Below are 26834 nucleotides of genomic sequence, written 5' to 3' on the forward strand. Positions count from 1 at the left end.
CTCAACTGTTGCAGGAAAAGGAAAATTTATATATTCTTGAGCTTAATGCAAAAGCAGAAAGCATGGTTCGTAAATGGGGGAAAAAAAAAAAAAAAAGCAAGGTGCAATGGCACACCTGTACGTATAAGTTATTACAAATAGTGTGTATACAACATGTAAATTTCAGCTATGGTATAAGCCACTAAAGGAGAGCTGCAAAAATAGCCCAAAACGATGTTTATTTTAAATTTAATGTAACTTTTCTAAATGAAAAGACACATTAAAACATGCTGAATTTCTTCTTTATCCTAGTTACTGATTACATTTTAAAAATGCCCCTTAGCAACCATAAAAGACAGGCTTCTCTGTGGAAAAGGAGTATTCACCACACATTGCAAACTTATAAAAGTTTACATTTTATTTAAGCTATCCTTTGGATGTGCTGCTACTCAATTGTACATGAATGCTGTATGGTACTTCATGGCATAAGCAGCCTCCCTTTTAATGCCTGTGATTTTTTTGCCTCCTGGTTCTTTTATCTCTTAGCAATTAAAACTCATTTTACTAATTCCAGTAAGTTTTCCACTAAGGTGTTTAGTGGCAATTCTAGCCATTCCTCATATGAGTACTATTTTAGTGCTCCTCAACAAACCACTTCACTGTACTTTGTTAAACCTTTTTGAGGAGCTCTACTTGCTTTTTAGATTTGGCCTAAAAAAAAACCAACTCCTTGTAATCCAAAAAATAAGGATTGAATTGAAAAGGCATAGTTATAAGAGGATTCCATCTGTATGCTCACTATACTGCCAGCCCAGACTGCAAAACATAAGATTGTGTATTCATTATGTTTATATATTCATTGATTGTATATCATTATTGTCAACATAATGAACATATTTCAAATCTTGATGCATTCTCTATTTGGTAGGGCTAAACTGAATAATAATTAAAATGTTAACCTATTTTCTGAAAACCTCTTATGTAATTCTGTGAATTGCATTGGTCTCTGCTGAAAGATCTCTGGCATGTTATTTGAATTTTGATGCCATTCTGTGGTGTCCCTAGTAGTTTATAAGGTGGGGGAGCATATCTCTTACCTTGGATTTCTCCCTGCTGCAAGCGCTATAGTTCTACATTGAGCCAGAACCATATACAACTGATCATGGCAAAAGATGAGCTTATTGTATGTGAAGGCCAACATGATTGACTGTCTCTGACAATTGTTATAGTCAAAACCTAAAAAACTGTTTTCTATTGAGGTAAATCAAATGATAAATCGTGGCTATACATTCAGATTTAATGTTATATGAAAAATAGCAACAAAAATTGTACTTCGGCTGATGTTGTAGAGAGCAGTCACTGTGATTTAGGGAATGCCAGTTCAACTTTGCCAATTTATACTGTGTTAACACAACACTGTAAAATGGCCAGAAAAGAAGTGTATTGTTTAGTTCTTTTCTGGCCCTTTTGCTCCTATGAAGCAGTAATCACTAAGAAGGCTGCTTCCCATGCCATGAGGAGGCAGGCTGCAACTACATGTGTATAGTCCTAAATGGACTAAAGAAAACTTCAGAGCTAAGCCTCAGCAGATTGTGTACTGTCAGGAGCCTATCCTGATGGTATGGATCAGCATTTCTCAATCTGTGTGCCGTGAGTATGCTTCAAGTGTACCGCAAAAAATACAAATAAAAATTAATTCAAACAAAAAATTTATTTACACTATGCTGATCAAGAGCGCCTTCTGGCAATCAATGTGACATCACATTTTGATTCATAGTACTAGATCTGTTCACTTGTACTACACAAATAATTAGTATATTATTAAATATACCCAACAGAAATAACTTGCCATTTGTGAATAGAAGAGTATAGTAGTTTCCTGCAAAATTTTAGGGTCTTTAAAAGTGTGCTGTAGCAACAAAAAGGTTGAGAAACACTGGTATGGCTTAAAGTAAACCTACACCCACTGGAAGAAGTGCTATACTTCTTCCAGTGGATGCCAGCAAATACTATGCCTCTGACAGCCCCAACAGCAAATATCCCAACCTCATGTGAGCCGAGGGCTGGCAAATCCTGCACCAAAGAGGCTACAAAAAAAAAAAAAAAAAAAAAACCCTACCTATAAAGGTATATAGATAACTTGAATGTGATTTAAGTTTTTTGAACTACAAAATACATTCCAATATAGAATTGAATGTGATCTATTTACCAGCTTAAGTCCAAAAAGGTTTTTAAGTTAATAATGCCCATAAGCCTGTTGTCAAGTTCACAAGTCAAGATACTGTCACAGGTTAGAACAAGCCTCGTCCATGATGCAGAAAGTGCCACCACCCAACAAGAAATGGATAATGTTTACCCTGCGAAGAGTGAAATGTCCAAACACATTTGGTACATCCTGAATTTTTGCCACTTTGTTTGATTGTGCTTTGAACTTTGATATCAATAAAGCATCCACCTTTTCCTCATTTAGCTTTTTTAACAAAAAGAAAAAAAAAAAGAAGTAAATAATGACTACTAAATCCTCATAAGATGTAGTGGATGCAGTTTTTTTTTTTGTTCCGAATATATCTTTATGATTTGATAATGCACATTTTTTCCTAAAAAAAAAAAAAAAAACAATACCCAATTTTATAATGGAATCAGAATTTCCATAATAAAGTTTTGTGGTAAACCAATAATCAACATGTTAGTTTTCTTTGAAATTGGCATCTCTACCCTGGTGAGGGCCACATTTCATTAAATCATGTCTAAATTAGTTGATTGTACATAGCCATGACTGAGAATCACTAAAGTATAATGGAATACAGGCAGTCTACAATTAATTTGTCAGGGTTGTCTTATGAATTGCAATGTACAGGGTGTTTGGAGGAAAACAAGTTTTTAATGTTATAATTACAAATATTTTGTTATTACCCAGTTTTACTTACATAAGTAGTCCATTAGATGTTGAAATTGACCTTCACAGACATCCAACCATGAACACATTTAATTTTATTTTCAAAAACCTTTAGTTCTTGTGTGATGTCTCTGATGTAAGCAGTTACAGCAGTTTGGAGTTCCTGCAAGTGATCGTGGGTTTTCTTTGTAAACTTATTTTTTTGCTGTGCTCCACACAAAACATCAGGTGGATTCAAGTCTGGTGAATAAAGTGGCTACAGATTTTTTGATTATTTGATTGGCAAAGCAAAAAATTTTGTGCAGGAGTGTAATCAATTGTGTAGCAGTATGGGCAGTGGTGGGATCTTGCTGAAAGCACCTATTCTTGATTTCATCTTCCTTCATATGAATTGGTAGAGAATATTAGAACAATAACATTCAGAGGTTGTTTCATTGAAGAAGATAGGCCCAATGATTCTTCTGGAGATAGAAACCCAAACACCAGCCTTCTGTTGATGAAGAGTTTGATGTAGACTGTAGAATTTTGGATGCCCATAATTGGGTATTTTGAGCATTCATACACCCTGACAAATGGAACCATGTCTCATCAGTGAAGAATATAACATCCAGAATATCATTGGTATTTTTAGTGATCTAATGATGAGTTGAAACCATTGTCAGTAATGTACTCACTTTTGGTGATCTGCTGCTCTTAATTCTTAGACAACTGCGAGTTTGTACGGGAAAAGGCATAGCACTGTTCCTTACAGATAAATGTGCAGTTGCAAGACAGATATTTGATATCACAACAGACTCAATTTTGAAGGACTTTCTAATCTGAAATATCCAGGAGTTTCTCTTGTGTCAGTTTTAGTGATCTTCCACTGCACTCTACATCGTGTACAGCACCTGTCTCATGAAATTTGTCTATTAATGCTTGTGCAGCATGCTGATGAGAAAACTTATAACATTTTTCTCAACGCTTTGCGTATACTCACCACGCTCGTTATAAACATGCTCAACCAAAAAAAATATGCTCCTCCAATAACAAAAACCATTAACACACTCCAAATAGACTTCCACAATAGCTATCTCACAGCCAACTGATCTTGACACACAGCACTAGGTGCACGGTGACCATTTTTACACATTGCTGTCATACAGGTGTATAGTGACTTTCTGAACACCCTGTATGTTGAAATGACAAAAAATGGATGTTTTATTTTTTAAAAAGCTGAACATTTGTTATGAAGAGGATGAATTCCTGCAGTCAAAATTTTGGGCTTGCCAACCTAATTTAGGCTTCAGTAACTACTAATTAAAAATGAAACAAATCAATATTAAGAGGAAAGCAATAAAAACACAAATTTGTATTTTAAGAAGCCAATGGTTGAAGTCTGAGTAAAATTTTCTTCATTTCCCATTACAAATCTTTACAGCAGTGCAAAAGATCACTTGATCTTCAAATGAACTTGCCACTGCATTCCATGTTTGAGTCTTCCTCAACAAGAATAGCTATCCCTTTCTAAAACAAGCTGAAGACTTTTGACTTCCTTTCCGGCTATCTGCATTTCCTCATCCTACTGTAATCTTACTTTTTGTTGCTTCCAACTCGTTCAGATTCTTATTGGTCAGTTCAGCATCACAAGATTTATTATCTCAACCATAATACTGACTACATCAGTGAAGCCAATCTTATTTTCCAATTCCACAATCTGTAACATTGTATCAATTGTAAATTGTAACATTTCAGGAACATTGGCAACTTCTTGGACACAATCCAACCATATTTTATATTGTACTACTGATGGGCCAGTCTGCCATACATAATAGATTTTGAATATCACTATCACCCCTTTGTTTATCAGTTGCAACAAAATATATATATATAAAAAAGTCCTGTTCTTGATGTTTCGTTCCTTACAATACTTTTGGATGGATAAAGAGAACAGAAAGTTTCATGTTTAGAATTTTAAATTATTAAATTAAAAATGACATTATACTGAAACAGTAATTCAAAATGCTGTAAATCAGAGACTAAGATGTAAATATATCATGCTTAGTATTTTCACTGACTGAGTTAGCTAGAGACAGATGGCTACTAGTTAAAGCATTCCTTACAATAGACATTCAAAGGATATTTCTTGATTTTCAGAACTACCAAGTTAGCAACAGTATTCTTGTAGTGTTCGTTTATTAGTCTTTGAAAACTACAACCCCCCCCCCCCCTCATCCCAATGTAACTTTCACCTTTTGTCTAACCATTACTGAATGCTTCCTCTTTCAGCTTTTTTCTAAATTCAATGTAGGAGGATTATTTTGAGGTTATCTTTAAGCCTCAGGGTGAATAGCAGTTAATGTAGCAATGGAGGGGAGGAAACATTTAATCTACCTTTACACCTATCTTTATATTGTTAAAAACTGACGCTCTTGCAAGATGAATAGTTAAATTAGTGCTGGCCTTTCTACACTATTTGATGCCACTGGGCTTCAAATAGTGCAGAATACCTATCAGTGGTGTAAGGAAGATGGTGGCTAACCTGAAGGATTTTCTTTATATGTATTATTCTTGTTTTTTTCACTTAAGTGAAGTGAAAATCGTGTGTGTGTGTGTGTGTGTGTATGTATATATATATATATATATATATTTTATTTTGATTGCTTAGATTACTTAAATTTTTCTGGTATCTATTTTCTATAGGGTATTAAGGTGTATAATGAACAGGAGATTTAGTTAGCGTTTTTATTCTAACCTATTCCTGGGGGTCTGTAATGGTATTAAATTATAATTATTTTAACATTAATTAATCATCATACAATACTAACTAACATTCCCTCACCTGGTCATCTACCTGCTACTTCATCGGGGGCTTTGAGTGGATCGATAGCCAGTTTTAAAGGAATGTCTCATAATTTCCCGTTTCTGTTATCTCCTTACCAGTTTTGCCTTAGCAGTGAGATTATTTTGCTCTTTAAGTCTATTTAATTAATTGAATATGAATATTTTTATTTCAATTTGTCTTTTAGTTTAATTTTAATTTTGAAAGTATTTTTATTTTAACATCGGATTCGGCAAACTGGTAGAGGGGAAAACTAGTAAGGAGATAACAGAAACGGGTAATTATGAGACATTCCTTTAAAACTGGCTATCGATCCATTCAAAGCCCCCGATGAAGTAGCGGGTAGATGACCAGGTGAGTGAATGTTAGTTAGTTAGTATTGTATGATGATTAATGTTAAAATAATTATAATTAAAACTAAATTCATTATATAATTTAATACCATTACAGACCCCCAGGAATAGGTTAGAATAAAAATGCTAACTAAATCTCCTGTTCATTATACACCTTAATACCCTATAGAAAATAGATACCAGAAAAATTTAAGTAATCTAAGCAATCAAAATAAAAAATATACATCAAGCACGTATAATAGTCCAATTGCCACAGGGCAATGGCATTAACATAGCAAGCGATAAATTAAAAATAATCAATTAGACATTAACAATAATAATAACACAAAATATATATATATATATATATATATATATATATTTACAAAACATTTTCAAAACTACTTAATTTCATTTGATGAGTACTGATTTTAATTATGTAAGAGTTTTTGACACAGTATTAAATAACTTGTCCTCTTTATGTTGGTCTCAGAGTTTTGAGGCCAACATAACTAATGAATAACAATACTCAACATTAGTTGAGTATTGTTAATCAGTGTACCACATTTCTTAAAATATTTTGGGAATTGGGATACATCTTATGTGACACATTTTTAATGAAAATGGCTTTGATAACTAATTATGTAGTGGAATATAAGTCTATGTATTAAAATAACAAGATTTTCTGATTTTTTTTTCCCCTTTTTTTTAATCAATGAATGGCAGAAGCGGCTTAGTTTACATAACAATGAAAATACAACCTAAAATTTAAACCGTTTGGAATTTTATCTGTTTACACCATAAATTTGTGCAATATCACAACAGTGACATAAAATAAGAACCAAAAGACTTCTGAGTTACTGTAGAGATGGAAAGTGCTAATAGTAGTAATAATAATAATGATAATAATAATAAAAAAAAGACCCATAACAATGAAATTTACTATTATTGCTACATACACACAGAACACTATCCGTTAACAATTTCTATATTTCCATACTGTAATCATGATAATACTGTTAGAAAACGCAGTCAAATATAGATAAAGATGACTGAGTGGAACCTTACAGGTTGTGCTGGATAGCATTCGTTAAGAAATGTGCCATGCAGGACATGTTTCACTCAAGATGGCAAATAAAACTATTTTAAGTCCCTAGTGATGAGGTAATGTTCATTCATGCACTGTGCCAAAAGGGCATATTGACCTAAACTTCTGAACTAATCAGTTAGCTGTAGGTTAAATGCTATCATGCTGACACAGTCTCTACCATTGTCTTTTTGATTATTTCACCAAAGTTTTCTCCAAGTTCCTCATCATCTTGTGGAAGTGGACAGAGTGATGTTTTATTGTTATTTGCCAAGTTGTTTGCTAATGGTGAATAGTCTCCTTTTTCAGTTTCTACACTGACAGGCTTAATGGCTGTAATGTCCTGAACTGTAGAACAAAGCATGCCCCTGTAAGTATCTATGCTAGCACCTGGCACTGCTGAACTGAGGTCAGTATAACTGTGTTCTTCTTCGGGAGTTGTGCACCTTTCAATAGTAGCAGATTGATCATTTGTTAATATGTCTTTAGTAGGTATGCAGACCGTATACTGCTCTTTGGTAACCACCACAGCTGGTTCTATGAGGTTTTCTCTAGAAAATGTAGATTCGTATGGTCTTTGGACTGAGAGGCCATTAGTGTGCAAAATTGTTAGGGAACTTTCTGTTTCATTCTGTGCTTGAACAGAAACTCCATTAAAGTTTCTTTCTGACCCAGAAAAGGAATTACTATCAACAATACAGCCATTACTTCCAACATACTGATCTGAACTATTTTGGCTACTGGAAAATGGCTTGGAAACTGGCATGCGATCCAAGTAAGCAAAAGTACTTGGCGTTCCTGCAAATGCAAACAAAGAATGTGAACCTTCTGATATTGTTCCTGTGCTATGATCAGAGTCAATTTCATCACTGGAATAGTCTGAGTTTTCAGAGTATGAGCTGTCTTCTGTACTAAAGGAAGAACTATACATATCTGTAGTAACATTCTCTCTCTTGACGAAACTTTCGGCAAGAGGCACATAGTTAGGCACAGTGGTTACACAGCTGTCTCTAGCACTAGGAGTAGTCGAAGCCTGACAAGTGGTGGGTAAAGAGATACAAGTGGTAAATGTCGAGTTTCTACAGCTGTCATACATCTGAAGTGGTGAAAATGGAGCACCAGGTGAAAATAAAGTTTTTCCTAAGTTTTGTTGCTCTTGTGTTTTTTCAAGTTCAAGTCTCATTAAGGTATGAATAAAATGTGTGCGAACACGAAGTGGGTTGAATTCAATGCGGCCTGACAAATTGCCACAACCATCACGTGTGCAGCCACAAGGAAATGAAAGCCTGTCAACTTGGCACTTTATGCCTGCCTGACTACAAGAACAAGCATCTGGATCACAATAGATCCTACAATCACACCCACAAAACTCTCGAGAAGATCTAATATCACGACACTCTTCCTTTTCCATAGAATCAATTTTTCTCACCCCAGAAGCTCTGAGAAGTGCCCTCCTTTGCCTAATAGGCATGGGCTGCAAGAAGTAGCAACTGTCGCCTTCAAGTTCAGAGTCTGAAAGATCACTCATATCATCACTGTCTTCTGACTCTGATGACAATGGCTGGTGGCTTGCAAGGTGGTGTCGATGAAGCAAAAGTTCACGATGCATACGCTTGCGTTCTTCAGCATGCTCTTGGAGAGTGAACTTTTTCACTTGGCAGTGTGCTATATCCATACCTGTAAAAGACCAAAATTTTATAAACTTATTATTTTTTTTTTGAATGAAGGTAACGTATAGTTTTAAAATGTAATGTGCACATTAATACAATTCTAGTTCTGACATTATGCAACATACATATTTAAATAAGTAATAAAAAGTGTAAATGATTCTACTGTAAACTACCAATTACATAGCATGAAAAATATATTCTGCCATTATTAGATTTAAAAATCTCATAAAAACTGATATTAGATCTAAGGACCTCACCTAATAGTATTAAACAAAGGATAATACTTTCACTTCACAGTCCAGATATCACTTTTGCAATATTAAATACTTAGTTTTTGATAATTCCATGAAACCTCTTCGGGGGACTATACTAATATTTATTTAAAATGCAAAGAAATAATTTTAATATACTATATATCCAAGTTAAGAGTGGTAAACAAAAGAAATTATAAGAATTCCCACATTGTGTATATAAAACAGATAGGTTGATGTATCTTATTTATGTATGTTAGCTTTAAATGCTAACTTAAATCTAAAAAAAAAAAAAAAAAACTAGGAAATCTATTTCCTAGAAAATAGATGCATGCTATTTACTTATTCATGAACAGTTAGCCTGTTACAAACATGTTTTCATATTGGTAAACAGGCTAACTAATTAACTAAATGGGCATATTATTGAAGTGCATATTAAGACACAATCAATAGTTCAGACAAGCAGATTTCACAGGGGTTTCATGTGGATCTATATTTTCACCCATATGAGATACAGACTGGGCAACACATGAAGAATTATGTTTATTGATGATCGATAATGACATATTCTGACTAGCAACTTTCAGTCTGAATTTTTGTGGACTTCATGAAGTGTTAAAAATTGAGAAACAAACCATTGCATTAAATGGTTTGCTTGTCATATAACACACATTTCCAAATGGTGATTAAATCAAACAGAACTTCAAATCATCATCATCAGCCATTTTCAATCCACTGCAGGATGAAGGCCTCTCCAGCAACTTTCCAGTTCCTTCTGTTTTGAGCACTGGCCATCCATTTACTACTCAAAAACTCATGAATTTCATCTATCCATCTCCACCTTTGTCTTCCAGGTTTTCTTCTAGCTCCTCTTGGGTACCATTCTGTTATTTTCTTAGTCCATCTGTCATCATGTCTTCGAGCTATGTGTCCTACCCAAGACCATTTTAGTTCTTTAGTTTTGATAAGAATGTCCTTTACTTGAGTTTGCTGCCTAATCCATGTGTTTCTCTTCTTATCTAACAGTCTGATTGCCAATATAATTCGTTCCATTCTTCGCTGTGTAGTTCTTAGCTTCTCTTCCATTCTTTTGGTGAGTGCCCAAGTTTCACTTCCATAAGTCATGGTGGGGAGTATACATTGATTCATTATTTTACGTTTCAGACAAACTGGGATATTGCTCTTCAGTATGTGACTATATTTCCTGAATGCTATCCATCCAAAATTTATTCTTCTCTTGACTTCCAGCCATTTATCATTATTACAGCTAATAACTTGTCCCAGATAAGTATATGACTCCACCTTTTCAATTACTGCTCCTTCAATCATTATTTCCCTTTCCGTGGCATACTTATTCATCATTACTTTTGTTTTAGCCATATTCATCTTTAGTCCAAAATCCTTACTAACTGTGCATAACTGATTAAGATTTTCCTCTAATTCTTTGGGATCGTGGCTTATGACCACAATGTCATCTGCAAATCGTAAATGGTTTAGGTACTCTCCGTTCACATTGACTCCTTTCTGCGACCAGTCTATGTTCTGAAAGCTTCCTCAAGGGCAGCAGTAAACAGCTTCGGAGATATTGTCTCCTTGTCGAACTCCTTTCTTGATTTTAAATTTGCTACTGTCTTTGTCTAGTCTAATAAAGGATGTAGCACTCTCATATATTTTCTTCAAAATCATAATATATGGATGGAGTATCTATGCCTTGTCTTTCCAGTGCCCGAAACATTGCCTTATGCTGTATGGAGTCAAATGCCTTTTCATAATCCACAAATGCCAGGCATAATGTTGTTTTATATTCATTTGCTTTCTCCATTAGCTGTGATATTACGTGAAGGTGATCCATAGTTGAGAATCCTGTCCTAAAGCCAGCTTGCTCTTTCAGTTGATTCTCATCAAGTATTCTTTCTAATCTGTTAGTAATGACCCTTGTGAACAACTTGTAGATATGGGATAACAAGCTAACTGGTCTATAATTTCCAATTTCTGATTTATCTCCTTTCTTATGCAGCAAAACTATGATTGCATTATTCCACTGCTTAGGCATCACACCTTTTCTAATGCACTTTGTGAAGAACCTTGCCAATTTTTGTGTTATGTCTCTTCCTCCCAATTTTAACAACTCTACAGTAACTTCATCTTCCCCCAGGGCTTTCCGATTCTTCATTTTCTTCAATGCATGTTCTACCTCATCAGGAAGAATATCGGGTATGTCATATGTGTTGCTACTTTGCAATCCATCTTCCCCACTGCTGGTATCATTCCCTCGCTCCTTGTATAATTCTCTATAGTAGTCTTCTGCTATTTGAATTATGCCTTCTCTGCTGTTTATAAGTACACCATCGCTATTCTTCAGTTTCAGTATCATTTGTCTTTCTGTATTACTGCTCATGGCTGCTGATTTAAATCCTTTGTTTTCCCTTAATGCTTGTTCTACTTTTCTTGTGTTAAATCTTCTTATGTCCTCTCTGAGTCTCTTTCTAATGGCTTTGCATAACTCAGTATACTCAATTTTCTCCCTGTCAGTGTTTTTCTTGCTTTTCATTTGTCGTCTTTGGTTCATCATGACAAGTGTTTCTTGACTAATTTTTTCTTCTTTGGATTTCTGTTTCCCTATAGGTTTCTTGGGCTTTATCACTTTCAGAAAGTTGTAATATTCCTCGTCGATATCTTGGTCCTGAGCAGTCTGCAGAAGCTCATACTTGTTCTTAAGTTTCAGTACATACTGCTCTTTCTCCTCCTCTGTTATTTCAAAGACCTTTGTATTATTTACTCGAGTCGGTTTTTTCCTTTCCTTTCCTTTCCTTTCCTACATCTATATCAAGTGTACATCTTACCATTCTGTGATCACTTCCAACATTTACCTTATTCAGGATGGTAACATCATTCACAATATATCTTCTGTTAGTGAGGATGAAGTTGATTTCATTAGTTGTTAATCCATTTGGACTCTTCCATGTCCACTTTCTGTTCACCCTTTTCTTGAAAAAAGTGTTCATTACTGACATTCCTTGAGATTCTGCAAATTCCACAAGTCTTTCACCTCTTATTTCTTTCACCAATTCCAAAATTTCCTATAGTTCCTCTTCCTGCGCTGTTTTGCCTTTTTCCAACCTTAGCATTGAAGTCCCCCATAATAATAGTGTAGTGGGTTTTCTGCTCATCTAGAAGACTCAATTTCAGTGTACATTTCTTCAACCTCTTCATCATCATGGCTCGATGTTGGTGCATAAATCATTATAATCTTTAGCTTGTACCTCTTAGAAATCTTGAGTATTAGTCTTGACACCCTTGGTGATGTATTTTTGAATTCCAAAATGTTGTTTTTAAAATCTTTATGGACCAGAAACCCAACTCCACCTTCACTCCTTTCACTGTTTCCATTAGTGTACAGCAGATTTCCACTTGATAAACTTATAAGTGATTCATTTCTTCTTCTTGTTTCAGCCAAACCGATGATATTCCAATTCACATTTTCTAATTCCTTTTCCAGCTCTAATATCCTGTCTTCACCGATGAGTGATCGTACGTTATAACAGGCCAAGTTCAATTTCCGTGCATGGCAGCCTGGTCGTACCCAGAGATTCTTAGCACCCTCTGCTTCCACTCTGATCCTCTCGCTGCCGTAAGAGGGAGAGTGAAAGCTGCTGGGGACTGAGGGCCATTTGTATTGTTGTGCTCTCATTGCTGGAGGGTTTGGTCTTTTCCTCTTCACACTGACCAGGCGTCTTGAAGAGAACCACTCTACACGTTCGTTGCCACCTAAGTGACGTAACAGGGCTTACCATCGAGGTGTGCATGAGTGGATTTTAGGGAGGCAGGCCAACCGGACTTCTCCTAAATCTTCTGTAATAGAGAGATATTGGATCCATAAGTGTTTTAGGCTGAGTGTCTGATAACACACAGGATACTTGTTCCCCTCTAAGCCCCGAACTTCAAATATTGGACTAAAAAGAATACTTTGCAGCTAACTGAGAAACTGCTACACAGTAGTAAAGTTATTGTTTAGTGAGCTGTCAGGATTTTCAATAACTAGTCAATATTTAATATATATATATATATTTTTTTTTTTTTTGTAGAGAATATCGAAACTATTTCTGTCAACCATGATATTATGAGCAGTTATCTGTATGTGCAAGCAACTCCCACAGCCCATCCACCATCACAATGATCAACAATGGACTAAGTACCAAGCTGAACCTACAACACTTTTCTTTTTTAATTAAAAATTGACTGGCTAAAGAAGAATGATCAGTAGTTCCAAAATGATAGCATCACAATGATAACATAACATCATGATAGTATATATAGAAAACCAAAGTATGAATATCTTAAGGATATTTTTAAACCACTTGATTTCCAGATGGGGTGATATCGTTTGGCCTGCACAGTTGTTGGACTTTATAAAGGGTACTGATATATATATTTTTTTCTTTTATGTGGAGATGCCTAAAATCCAAGATACACGAAAACTCCTGTCCTGAAAGATCTCAAAAACAGAATTATTTGAAAATATTGGGCAGACTAATGCAGACTTACTGAAGCAAGTAATGCAGAAGTTCAAAGGTCAACTGGATAGTTACCTGAATGAGGAGGAAAGCACATCATTTGTATTTTCTTATCTACTTTTTTTTTTTTCCAGTGCAGCAAAAGCTTGTGGCTTCCTTGCACTATTTACCTTTAAAAAAATCATTCATCTCATGGATATTTTGTCTTTCCGTCCTCTTCTTCAGCTTCCCCTACTCACAGCCTCCACCACTCCATTTTTCATGTGGCTTACCTCTACTCCCTCCCACATTCAATTCAGAGGCTCCTTGTTGGGGTTCCTCCTTTCTTCCATACATGTTCTAACCAACTTAATTTCATTCTTGCTATCCTATCTAACACACTATCAACTCCTTTACAAATTGCCATTTCTCCTCTTTCTATGATATCCCTGCCAACCATCTCAACATTGTCATCTCTTCAAGGTCCAGGTTTTTGTCCCACATAGAACAGGATTATCATTATCTTATAAATCTTAACATTTAACTTCCTTGGTTCTTTTATCTCATACCTGCCATTTCAGCATGGTAGAGGGAGTAGTCGTTCCCTCCACATGTTATTTTAGGTTTTTGGGTTCCCTCCACAAGTTATTTTAAGTTTTTCAACTCAAACAATATGCAAATTAGCCCATGAACATGTACAATGGTGCTGCACATCCTGTTACTGACGTGCCTATAAAAATTGTCACTTGCAAAGAAAAAATTTTCATTATTAGTCTATTTAAGCTTTCATTATTAGTCTATTTCATTTGAATCCATATGCAGACATCTGGTCTCAAGAAACCCACAAAACTGAAATCTACATTAGAAATGCCTTTATATCAACTTAACCTTGTTCTTCACTGCATTTTTGCCAGCAATCCACATCCTTCCGTTTGCTATATATTCCCAAAATAAATTGAAGGACAAGATTAGAGAAAAATTCTAATACAGTACTGTTAAGCAAGCTTAACAATATTATGCGATGTGGCCAGTGTTAGTTGTTTTATGCCTGAAATTTTTTGAAGGCAATATTTTAGAAAAGAAATGACTTTGGGCTGAGTATCTTAGTGTTGATTTAATGTAATTTTGCCATTCAAAAACACCCCCACAATTGTGTGTATCAATAGGTTATACCTGGCAGGAAGTGAATGAAATAGTCAATAAGAGTTTAAAAAATGAATTAGATAGTATGAATCAGAGCTGTAATACTCAATACGTTCTACGTTGATATTAATATTTGTAAAATAACAAGGAGTTTACCTCAATATACGTAGAACACTTCCATATGATACTGTTGATATGTCGGTTCGTTGAATACTGGGTGAGGGGGCGTTCGTGAACTAGCTGACATATTCTGTGGTAGTACGTTGTGGTAGTAGGTATCATACGGAAGTGTTCTACGTACTATATTGAGGTAAACTCCTTTTATTATTTTACAAATATTAAAATCAATGTAGAACATATTGAGTATTACAGCTCTGATTAATACTATCTAATTTAGCCATAATGTACACTCTCCAGATTTCCCATTCAAAGTCCAGCACAAATTCATCAAGGTCATGTTGCTTTTATATTTTTCCATTATGAATACAACATAAAAAAAAAATACTGTCTGAGACATTTGCTGTTAGCCTAATAAGGAGCAGTGTATACTTTGTCCTTACAAGAAAGTAGTACAGTCGGTCCTCGTATAACACGTGTTTGCATTACATTCGATCATACACGATTTATAAATAGGGGAACGATATCTTATATAACACAAACCGAATTCGCTTATGCACGATTCACCTTTGTGTTTACAAGAAATGGCAGTCGAACGCAGAATCACCCCAACTGAACGCAACACGATAGTAATGAAGAAGATTCTAAAAATGCATTTATGTGTTTTATATCAGTGAAGGGGAAACACATTTCACCATAATAACGTAAAAACCAACACAGTTCCAGCTATCAGTATAATCGCAAATGCAATTAGATGGAGTTTACTACCAGTTTATAACAGATTCCACTAGCAGAAATGCAACTGGAAATTGTTTTTATTGTTTTATGGTAGTAACCCCCAGAAATGTGCTTTAGTAAAATGTGGGGTGTTAATAGTGTATCTTGGCCTTTACGGTGTTTATTCAGTTGCTATACGCGCCCAGCTTTGTTTATGTGTATTAAGCGTGCCTCCTCGTTTTGTAATTGCGCTTTATTCCCTAAAAATTAGTAAAATACTTAAAAGGTGTGAAAAGGAAGCGTCCTGGTGAAGACACTGCAGATTCAGAGAGAGAGAGAAAAAAAAGCAATATCGATAAACAGAGGCGGACTGGATCAAAAATTCTTACCCGGGAAAATTTATAGTGGCCTCATACTACGGTTTATGGGCAAAATCGCACAGGCCTCCGGCCCACCGGGATTTCCTGGGTAAGGCTTATGGCCAGTCCGCCTCTGTCGATAGAGAAAAAAATATGAAATTGTGAAACGCTTTGAGCGAAATGAAAGACCATGTGATATTGCACGTGCTACAGACCTAAATGAGGCAACGCCGAGAATTACAAAGAATGCGGAGAAAATAAAAACAACTTTCATAGCGGGAACAACTCAAAGTGTAATTAAAATCCATTAGATTAAGACACAAAGAATTGGAAGAGATGGAACAGCTGTAATCTGTTTGGATAGAAAATCAAACAAAAAACAAGTTTGCTTATGATAGAAGCAAAAGCATTAGCAATATTTTATTACGACTTACGTATTATAATTTATACTTACGTATTATAAAATACGTATTTTATTCGTAAAAATACTTTTTTAGTATTAAAAAATACTAAAAATACTTTATTATAATATAATAAATAATAAAAAATATTTATTATATTATAATAAAAAATATATTATATTTTTTATTACGTATTTTAATCGTTAGAAAATACGTAAGTATTTTATAACGATTAAAATTACCCGATTATTTATTGTGTTTTGTAATGTTTTGGTTCCAAATGTGTGTTCAATCTTGGGTGGTCGGCACCTAACCCCACTTTTCCCATAGGGCCTGTTGTTTATATTGCACGATTTTGCATTGCACGAGGGTTTCTAGGAACACAACTATCGTGCTATACGAGGACAGACTGTATTCCCAATAAACTGTCCACTGAATGTATATTTTTACAGGGAAAAAAAAAAAAAAAAACAGGGTATTTCAAAAATATTGGTACAAACGTTTAGGGGAGATAGGTAACACTAAAGGAATGTGAATCGCATAGGAACCCATAACCGGAAACGTCACGGAAAAGTAGTAGCAGAGGCACAAGAAGCAGAAATGACACAAGACAGTAATTAGCGGCAAACATTTATTTGACATAATATTAACAATGGAGAAAGAGATGGATGCATTTCATGATGTTACAACAGATGCTCGAAGGTTCCACCATGAGATGCGATGCATGCATTACACCAATGCATGCATGGATTGGCGGACACGGTCGAACACACCTGGAGTTTCTTTGACAGTAGCATCAGTGCAGATGAGTCTCGCCACGAGATCCATTTCAGTCTCCACAGGCGATTCACACACACTATAGATTTGAGGGCCGCCACAGAAATAAATCGAGGCTCGATAAATCGGGTGAGCGTGGGGGCCGTGCAACGGGTCCACCAGGGCCAATCCATTGACTCCCAAAACGCCTGTTCAAATGGTCATGGACACACCTTCCATAATGGGCAGGTACCCCGTAATGTTGAAACCAAATGTTGCGTCTCAACATTTGCTGGAACATCATCAAGTAACCCTGGTAGAACTTGTTCAAGAAAGATCCGATATTTAGCGGAGTTCATGCGGGATGGTAACAGGTATGGACTGACTAAGCAGTCACCGATCATACCTGCCCACACATCCATACACTAGGTGCATGTCTGCCAGCTCACAGTTTGTATATCAATGCATGCTCTTCATGCGGCAACTACTGCTTGAATGAGTAAACCAGAAATTTTCCCTCTTGTGAACTGATGAACAGCATCGTGTACAGACTTACGGTGACGTTATCGGTTCCTAGGCAATTCACATTCCTTTAGATGTTACCTACCTCCCCTAAACGTTTGTACCAATATTTTTGAGACAGCCTGTGTGTGTGTGTGTGTGTGTCCGTCCCCTTTGTTCCCCTTGTCAATCTTGTTGCCCTTCTCTGTACACACTTAAGCTACTCTACAATGAGGCCTCCAGACCTGTATGCAGTACTCAAGGCATTGCCTTATACAAAGGGATAATCACCTTTTCCCTGCTAGCAAAATTCCTGTATATCATTGACAATACCCATGACCTTCTCTGTTAGCCTGTCTGCATTGCTCAGAAAACTTCATATCTACCTACAGAATCACTCTACAATTTGATCATACCGCACAGTTGGTATGATCAAATGGTCAGGAGTTCACAAGACACACAGAATATGAGAAACAGCACTGTATTTAGCAGTCACAGGCTTGAACCCGGGTCATTCAAGGCATATGTACTTATACACTTGTATGCCTGACCACTTGGCTGTTGGTACCAATCTGAGGTTACTTCTAACCATATGCAGTACTTTGCATTTGTCAATGTTAACCTTTAGTTGTCACTTCTCAGCCCATTTGCAGAAAATTTCTAGATCCTGTTGTAGTAGCATATTGTTATTACTGATAATAACCTTGCCAACCTTTGTATCATCTGCAAACTTCGACACTAAGCCTAATATACCTTCATCAATATCACTGATAAATATACAAAACAACAGTGGGCCCAACACTGAACCCTGTGGGACTCCACTAATAGCATTAGTCCACGAAGAGCAGACTTACCTTTAATACCACACTGCTCCAATCTGTACAGTAATCTTCCATCTGCAACAGTGTCAAATGCTCTCCTGAAATCCAAGTATATGATATCAAAATTATTTTTTGCATCTAGTTCTTTTGTAACCACATCATAGTATCCAATCAAATTTGTCAGACAAGACTTTCCCCTAACAAACCCATGCTGTCTGGATTATTGCTGCGGTCTTGTCAAGATGATCCTGCAATGTATCTTTAACCAGTGACTCCATTATTTTTCCCTGGAACAGAAGTTAAACTAACTGGTCCGTAATTACTTGTCACCCATAGTGAAAATGTATCCTCCTTTATGAAGTGGGGATACATTTTCACATCACAAGTCCATGGGGACTTCCCCCTGAGTCCAAGGATGCTCTCATAATTATGACTAAAGGTTTGCTTAGTTCCTTTGCTGCCGCATTTAATATAACTGGACAGATCCCATCTATTCCAGGTGCTCCCCAAATTTCTCCTCCACTTTGCTCTCAGTTATTACAAAATCATTAAGCACCCTGTTACAGTTTGATAAACTTCTGGCATTTTCTTCTCTTAATTAACTCCTCATGTGTGAATGTAGATGCAAAATTCTCATTCAGATTATCAGTTGTCTGAGCAGGATCATCAACAGTTGAACCATCAATATCAAGTGGACCAGGTGTGGCCTAACCATCGCATTATACAAAGGGATATAACCACATCCTTATCCCTGCTATGAAAATTCACGTATATAACTTCATATCTGACTGCACGATTACCCCTAAGTCTTTCATTTTCCATTACCCTGAGAAACACATACCACACAGTTATTTATTAGTGATTTGATGATGTTATATTAGGTCTAAGTTTGCAGATGATACAAAAGTTGGCAGGGTGGTTAATAACAGTAATCAAGGCATGCCACTGCAACAAGGTCTAGAAAAATTAGGCAGACAGTCTTGAGAAATGGAAAATTAATTTTAATATTTACAAATGCAAGGTGCAGCATTATGGGTAGAGTAGTCCTAAATTACCATATCAACTGTATGGTACTACACTGAGGGTTGTGCAAAATGAAAAAGACATGGTGTAATTGTGAAGTTAGATATGAAGTTCTCTGAGCAGTGCTGAGAGGCTGCCAGAACAGCTCATGGTTTTTTTTTTTTTTTTTTTGCTGACGTTCAGGAATTTTGCTTGAAGGGATATGGAAGTGATTCCATTGTGTAAGCTAATGGTCAGGCCAGACCTTGAATACAGGTCTGGAGGTCTCATTTTGGGATGGATGTAGAGCTGCTGTAATGGTGCAGAGAAGGGCAACAAGAATGTGGGAGAATTAAGGGAAGGTTTTGCAAGAAATGCTTCAGTTCTGCTGACTGATTGCAGAGTCTGGAATCGCGGCACTTGTGGTAATCTGGTTGTCTTTGAATGGATTGAGCAAGCCTCAATGCTGATGGGATTTGTCCTCTTGCTCAGACTATGCACATAAGGGGAGCATAAATTCAAAATGATGGTTGCAGAACAGATGTTTGGAAGTTTTTTTTTTTTTTTTTTTTTTCAGCCAGCAGGTGATATACAGGGTGTCTCAAAAATATTGGTAGAAACGTTTAGGGGAGGTAGGTAACATCTAAATGAATGTGAATCACATAGGAACCCATAACCAGAAACGTCACCATAAGTCAGTAGTCACCGCACAAAGAGCATGCATTGATATACGAACTGTGAGCTGGCAGACATGCACCTAGTGTATGGATTAGCATAGGGAAATTTGTGCAATTATGGGTCATCTAGAGGTAACAGGAGTAGTGTGGGCAGACCACGTTTGACGCGAACTCCCACCATGTAAGAAAGTGTGTTGAATGCTGTCCAGAATAATCCTACTACCAGCACACGTGCCATTGCCTCTGCCTTAGGAGTGTCTCGTTGCAGTGTACAGAGTGTCTGGCACGATGATTCCTTACACCCCCTTCATCTCCAAAGGATTCAGTTACTGCTTCCCCAAGATCATCCTGCACGTGTGGCTCTTGTGCAGTGGTTTCTCCAAGAAAGTGTTCAAACTTGAATTTCCCAGCCTATGTTTTGTTCACGGATGAGGCTTATTCAATCAGCACAATGCTCATGTGTGGGCTCACAACAATCCACATGGTGTGTGCCCCCATGCAGCACAACAGTGTTTCACAATAAATGCGTGGGCAGGTATGGTCGGTGACTGCTTAGTTGGCCTATATCTGTTACCATCCCACACGAACTCCGCTAAATGTCGGATCTTTCTTGAACAAGTTCTACCAGGGTTACTTAATGATGTTCCAGCAAATGTGAGACGCAACATTTGGTTTCAACATGACGGGTGCCTGCCCATTATGGAAGGTGTGTTCGTAACCATTTGAACAGGCGTTTTGGGCATCGATGGATTGGCGGTGGTGGACCTGTTATCTGGTCCCCACTCTCACCTGATTTAGCGAGCCTTGATTTCTTTCTGTGTGTGGGGAGGCCCTCAAATCTAATATGTATGAATCACCTGTGGAGACGGAAATGGATCTCATGGCGAGACTCACCTGCGCTGATGCTACTGTCAAAGAAACTCCAGGTGTGTTCGACCGTGTCTGCCAATCCATGCTGCGTCTGTGTGACGCATGCATCGCGTCTCATGGCGGAACCTTTGAGCATCTGTTGTAACGTCATGAAATGCATCCATCTCGTACTCCATTGTTAATATTATGTCAAATAAATGTTTGCCGCTAATTACTGTCTTGTGTCATTTCTGCTTCTTGTGCCTCTGCTACTACTTTCCCGTGACGTTTCCGGTTATGGGTTCCTAGCAAAACGTTTGTCTTCCTAGACAAAAGTTTCCGGTTAAGGTTTGTCTAGCAAAAATTCATGCAGTTATGCTGTGGAGAGCATAGTGTGTGTTGATTTCTTATTTAGCTTGCTTAATATTAATAACTGTACAGTACTTATACGTTAATTTAATACCCTTTGATTTAAAATGAATACTACGAAAAAGAGTAAAATGTATCATTTTCATCAAGAATGGGAACTAGAATACTTTTTTGTAATGATGAAAGAAAAATGTTGTTTGATTTGCAATGCTTTCGTGGCTATATCCAAAAGAGGAAATTTAGAACAGCAGTTCAACGCAACTCCATAGTAAATACCAGTCGGATTTTCTGCCTAATAGTGACCTTAAAAAAAATAAATTAAAAGAACTTAAAATCCAGATTATTCGCACAACAAAATTTCTTCATGACACCTAATTTACAATCTAAAGCAGTAACTGTAGCATCATTTAAAGTGAGTCATCTTCTTGCAAAAAATTGCAGACCATTTTCTGATGGTCAATTCATCAGACTCATTTTTTGAAATAACATTCTTTTTGAAAATTTTAAAAACAAAAATGAAATTAAAAGTGCTCTTCAAGATCTGCAATTATGTTGAAATACTGTGATGCGACGCTTCCAAAAAATTAGTAAAAATGTGAGCAAACAAATTGCTAATTGTGTGTCCTTTTCTTGACAACTAGATGAATCTACAGATGTCAGTGATACAGCTCAATTGCTCGTTTTTTTATTCTTATGGTTTTCGATGATTCTGCCACTAGAGAAGAACTGTGGGTATGATTTCGTTAAAAGAAAGAACTAGGTCTTGATATATTTAACGCATTCAAAACTTTTAATGAAAAAATTAAATTACCACTATTTAAGCTTGTATCGATAACAACAGATGAAGCTAAAGCAATGACGGGGCATCTTAACGGATTCATCGCATCATGCCAAAAGGATGATGAATTCCCAGATTTTTTGAGTTACACCACTGTATCATCCACCAACAAGTGTTAGCCAGCAAAAGATTTAATACCAAGTGTTATGTGGTCATAGCTTTCAAAATCGTGAATTCCATCAGAAGACAATCTTTTCAAAGGAGACTTCAAAATGCAACTATGAAAATGAACCAGATCTGATATTACACACAGATGTGAGGTGGCTGAATTGGAGTAAGTTTCTAAAGAGATTTGAAATTTGCTGAATGAAATTAAAAAATTTGCTGATCAAAGAAGAGATGATTATCAGCAGCTACAAGATATGGAGTGGTTGTGTGATCTGGCTTTTTTTGGCAGATTTTACCAGTAAATTAAGTGATCTGAATTTGGAATTACAAAGAAAAAATAAAAATGTGGGCGACATGATTCGTAGTATTTCTGCATATAAATATCAATTTTTTTGGCAATGGCTAAGAATCTCAAAGGGAAAAAATCGATCATTTTACAAATATGCAAGATCATTTGCAAAAATATCCTGTTTTTGGATTTAGTGAGAAATATGTTTCTGAAATTGAGAAAGTTGTGGATGATTTTCAAACCAGATTCAGTGATTTTAAAACAATTGAAGATATTGCTTAATATATTTCTAATCATTAATGTCAGGTTAATGTCCATTTAATGTAAATTGCAGAAAAAATTACTGAGATTTTTCACGTGGAGAAAATATTACTTGAAAATGAAATTATTACATTTCGAAACAATATCTTTCTAAAGGCCAGATCATCAGAAAAATAGAAATATGTTTGCTGAGAAAAGTACCCAAATGTAAAAAAATGCAGTGAACTTTTAAATTCCTGTTTTGGTTCTACATATCTGTGTGAATTGGCCTTTTTGCATTTGAAACAAAGACGAAGAATCGCTCTACTTTTACGGACTTGCATACAGAAGATTCTTTTACGGTTGGCCTTATCACAATATATCCCCGATTTTGAAAGCTTGGCAGATGACACAAAGACACAAACATCACATAAATTAAAAATTTAAATATGTGCAAATTTATAAAATAAGAATTATGAATTGTATTTAATTTAAAAATTTATAAGCAACATTTTTCAATATGTGTTCAACTTTTTTAACCATGTGCAATGAAATTCTTAAGATGGTAGATTGCCACACATTTTGAAGAAAAAAAGTAGATCGCATCACAAATTAAGTTGGCCACCCCTGCCCTAGACCATTAGTGACCATCCATCTGCCTGAACAGTTCCTTGTTGACATGATGGGTGCATAGCTTTGTGCAGTTTCCAGCAGATACACACCCTCCAATCCGCTCAAAATAACTGGAAACTGGACTCATCGGACCAAGAGACCCATCTCCAATCATCCAATGCTGACGTTTTTTTGCCCAGCTGAGGTGTAGAGTCCTGTATCGTGGTGTTAGCAATGGGACTCTGGTGGGTCGGCGGATCCCATAACCTATTGTGGCTAATGATCGCCTAATGGTCTTGGTGGAGATTTTCTGGCACCTCCCTCGTCCACGATGAGATGTTATTCCAGAAATGGCATATTCCTGATACACTCTTGATGGCATAGAACGGGGATAGCGCAATTTCTGTACCATCTCCACGATAGTGACCCATGCGTCAGGCACCCACTATCATCCCTCTTTCAAAGTCGGTTAACTCATGACATTTATCCATCCTGACATCAAATTGCTGTCTACGTGAATACAGTGTACCTACCTGCCAAGCAGTGGGTTCGTCCATTAGTGAGAGGGGTGACAGCATTGCGTTGCCCAGGAACCAGGTATCCCATGAATTCTGTCCTTTCAGTGTATAGTATGGGGGGGGGTCAAAAGTTCAGCTACTTCCAGTGTATTCACACAGGAAGTAGTTGATAGAAAGATGCAATTATTTGTTTGATATCTTAATCTATATAGCAACCATACAAATTGTTTTCGATCTGACATTTTTTTTTTTTGCAGTGCTGAATGAAGTGAATTGCAACACTGGATAAAGTGGAACACAGATCAGTGACTTGGTTGCTATTTCTGCAAGGGAAAACATTCCATGAAGAAATAGTTGCTATTCATGGAGAAGACTACTCAAATAGTGTTGTTGAATGTTGGTATAAACATTTCAAATGTGGAAGAACCTCAATGCACAATGAAGAAATCCCAAGATCAGCAACTGCTGTAACAGAAAAGTGTTGGAAAAATCTGAAGCATTAATCTTAATGCTTCAGATTTTTCTTGGAAGATTGCCATATTAACATCAAAGAACTAGCTGCAGAGCTCCAAATTAGTGTGGGGTGTGTGGAGAACATCATCCATCAACAGTGGCATAGATGGGTTCCCAAACTTTTGACTCCTTACCAGAAGGAAAGGGCATACTGTGCACATGAAATGTTGATGTGCCAGGAAAAGCATGAGTTTTTTTTCATCTAGTCACCATGGATGAAACTCAAGTCCATGACTATAATCCTGAAACTAAACAAATGTCAAAACAATGGAAGCATGCAGAACCTCCTCTGCAAAAAGGCAACTGTGCCTCAAAAAAGTTTTATGAGAGCAGCTTGATGTAATATCAATGGATTAACTTCAAAAGGGTGTATGTGACAACAAATTATTATTCCAACCTTCTCATAAAGCTAAAGCTACATGCTGCTATAAAAGAAAATAGATGGGGAAAGTTGTCAAAAAATGTGCAGCTGCTCCAAGATAATGCCCCTGCACATTCCTCACATGCTACAGCGAAGCGTGACCATGAATGCAGATTTGAAATATTACCTCATCCTGCTTATTTCCCAACCTTGCACCCCCAGATTTGTTCCTCTTTTCTGCCCCAAAGTCCTTTCTTCAAGGTGCCTCCGTAGCCAGGTGGGCAGGAGCAGCAGTGCATAGCACACGCTTCTTGATTAGACCGGGGTTTGAGCCCGTCACCACCAAATACAGAGGATGCGGAAAGGTCAGGGAATGACCACCGCATATCCCCAGAGCAATATGGCCTTAGTTGCTAATGCACCTAAAAACCAAATAACAACAACCTTTCTTCATGGAAAACATTTTGCTGTCAATGTGATTTTTGCTGCAAAGTCATGGTTTTAAGGACATTCAGAGGACTTCCACAAAACTGGTCTGTAAAAGTGTAGAGGTGGCAAAGATGTGTCATTTTGTCTGGTGATTACATTGAAAAAGCGTAATACATGGTTTGTTTCAACCTTCCATCAAAACTACTTCTAGGTGAATACAAATCTTTTTTGAACTCCTCCTCACATAATATACAACATCCAATTTACAATAATTACACTATTTTACAAAGACCTTTAGTATACCATAATTAATATTAGTTAATTCATTCATACAGTTAGCCGGAATCCTTAAAGTTATTCTCCTATACTGTTAAAAGTCGGAAAGCTTACATGTTTACATGATCTGGATTAGACTTTTCTGGAAAGTACTTGGAGGGGGTCTGAGAGTGTGTTTATATATAGGTTGGGTTGATTTTAGTGTAGCCAATGAGATTTTTCTATGCAATGGTTTTTGGGCACTGGGATGTATTACAGGGGATTTTACCACTGGATGTGCAGGTGACTAGGTTAAGGTAGGAGAAAATCTATAGTTTTAATTAGTTTAGGGTTATTGCAATCTTTTTATGCTTAGAATAGATTATAATAGGTGCTATGGACTCCTTGTTTCATGCTTATTGCTGAACTTCTGAAACATTTAATGAAGTAGGCTTCCTTAAATGTTCTGGAGTAGGATGAATCTGTCAAAAGTGTCTCTGCAGGAAAGGATGTAGGCGACAGTTTCAGATTTGTGGATTCTACCATTTAGGGTATCTTTCTTGTGTTTCTGTATTCTCTTCTTTAGTTTTCTATATGATTCAGTGATGTAAGTTGAGTTGTAGGAGCACTGGATATAGTATAACTGACTTTTGGTGTGGATAGTTGACATTGATTCTTGGAAAGCTTGTTTTAGGGATTACTTTCCTGCATAGAATGTAGGTATGTTATAGATTTTGGCTGTTTTTGCTATATTGCAGCTGATTCCTGGTATGACGAGCTGATTTGGTTTTTTTCTGCAGGGGTAGCTATTGTTGAGAAGTCTGTTGATGATTTGGTCAAATGATGTTGGAGGATATTGGTATTTCACAGCTAACCTTTATGGTTGCGATTTCTTGAAGTAATTCTGGTTGGCCCCAAATTAGGCACCTCCGTGGGCAGGAGCAGCAGTGCATAGCACACACTTCTTGATTAGACCGGGATTCAAGCCCGTGACCGCCAAATACGGAGGATGCGGAAAGGTCAGGGATTGACGACCGCATATCCCTGGAGCAATATGGCCTTAGTTGCTAATGCTCCTAAAAAAAAAAAAAAAAAAAAAAAATGGCCCCAAATTCTTAGGGCTCTTTTAACGTAGGTTCCATGACCGTGGCTACTTTGGTTGAGAAGCAATGCTATGATCCCAAATTTAGGATGCATCCTATGTCTGTGGGGTTCATATATACTGTCTTATCGAGATTATTTGGGGTTCTTGAAATGAGAATATCCAGGAACAGGAATTGTCTTCTTCAGTTTATATCTTAAATTTGATGTTATGATGGAAGTTGGAGAGGTCTATGCCTTGATTCCAGATGAGGAGGATATCATCTGATATCTGATCCATGTCTTCAGTTTTATGGGTTGTTGGCCCAGAAAAGTTTCTTCAAGGTGTC

The 26834-nt window shown here is 36.6% G+C and overlaps 1 protein-coding gene across 3 annotated transcripts in view; it reads right to left on the minus strand.

Annotated features, from left to right (window-relative positions):
* Positions 1–6957: 6957 nt before the first annotated feature.
* The window catches only part of Axud1 (AXIN1 up-regulated 1), a 62139-nt gene continuing 42262 nt past the window's right edge, over positions 6958–26834 (minus strand). For all 3 annotated transcript variants that reach the window (XM_090387953.1, XM_090387955.1, XM_090387954.1), the window contains exon 3: positions 6958–8792. In XM_090387953.1, coding sequence (XP_090244079.1) covers positions 7276–8792 — 1517 coding nt within the window. In that variant the 3' untranslated portion in view covers positions 6958–7275. The remainder of the gene's footprint in view (positions 8793–26834) is intronic.

The sequence above is a fragment of the Mastigoproctus giganteus genome, chromosome 13, assembly GCF_048544385.1.
Source record: "Mastigoproctus giganteus isolate SK-2022 chromosome 13, ASM4854438v1, whole genome shotgun sequence".
NCBI lineage: Eukaryota > Metazoa > Arthropoda > Arachnida > Uropygi > Thelyphonidae > Mastigoproctus > Mastigoproctus giganteus.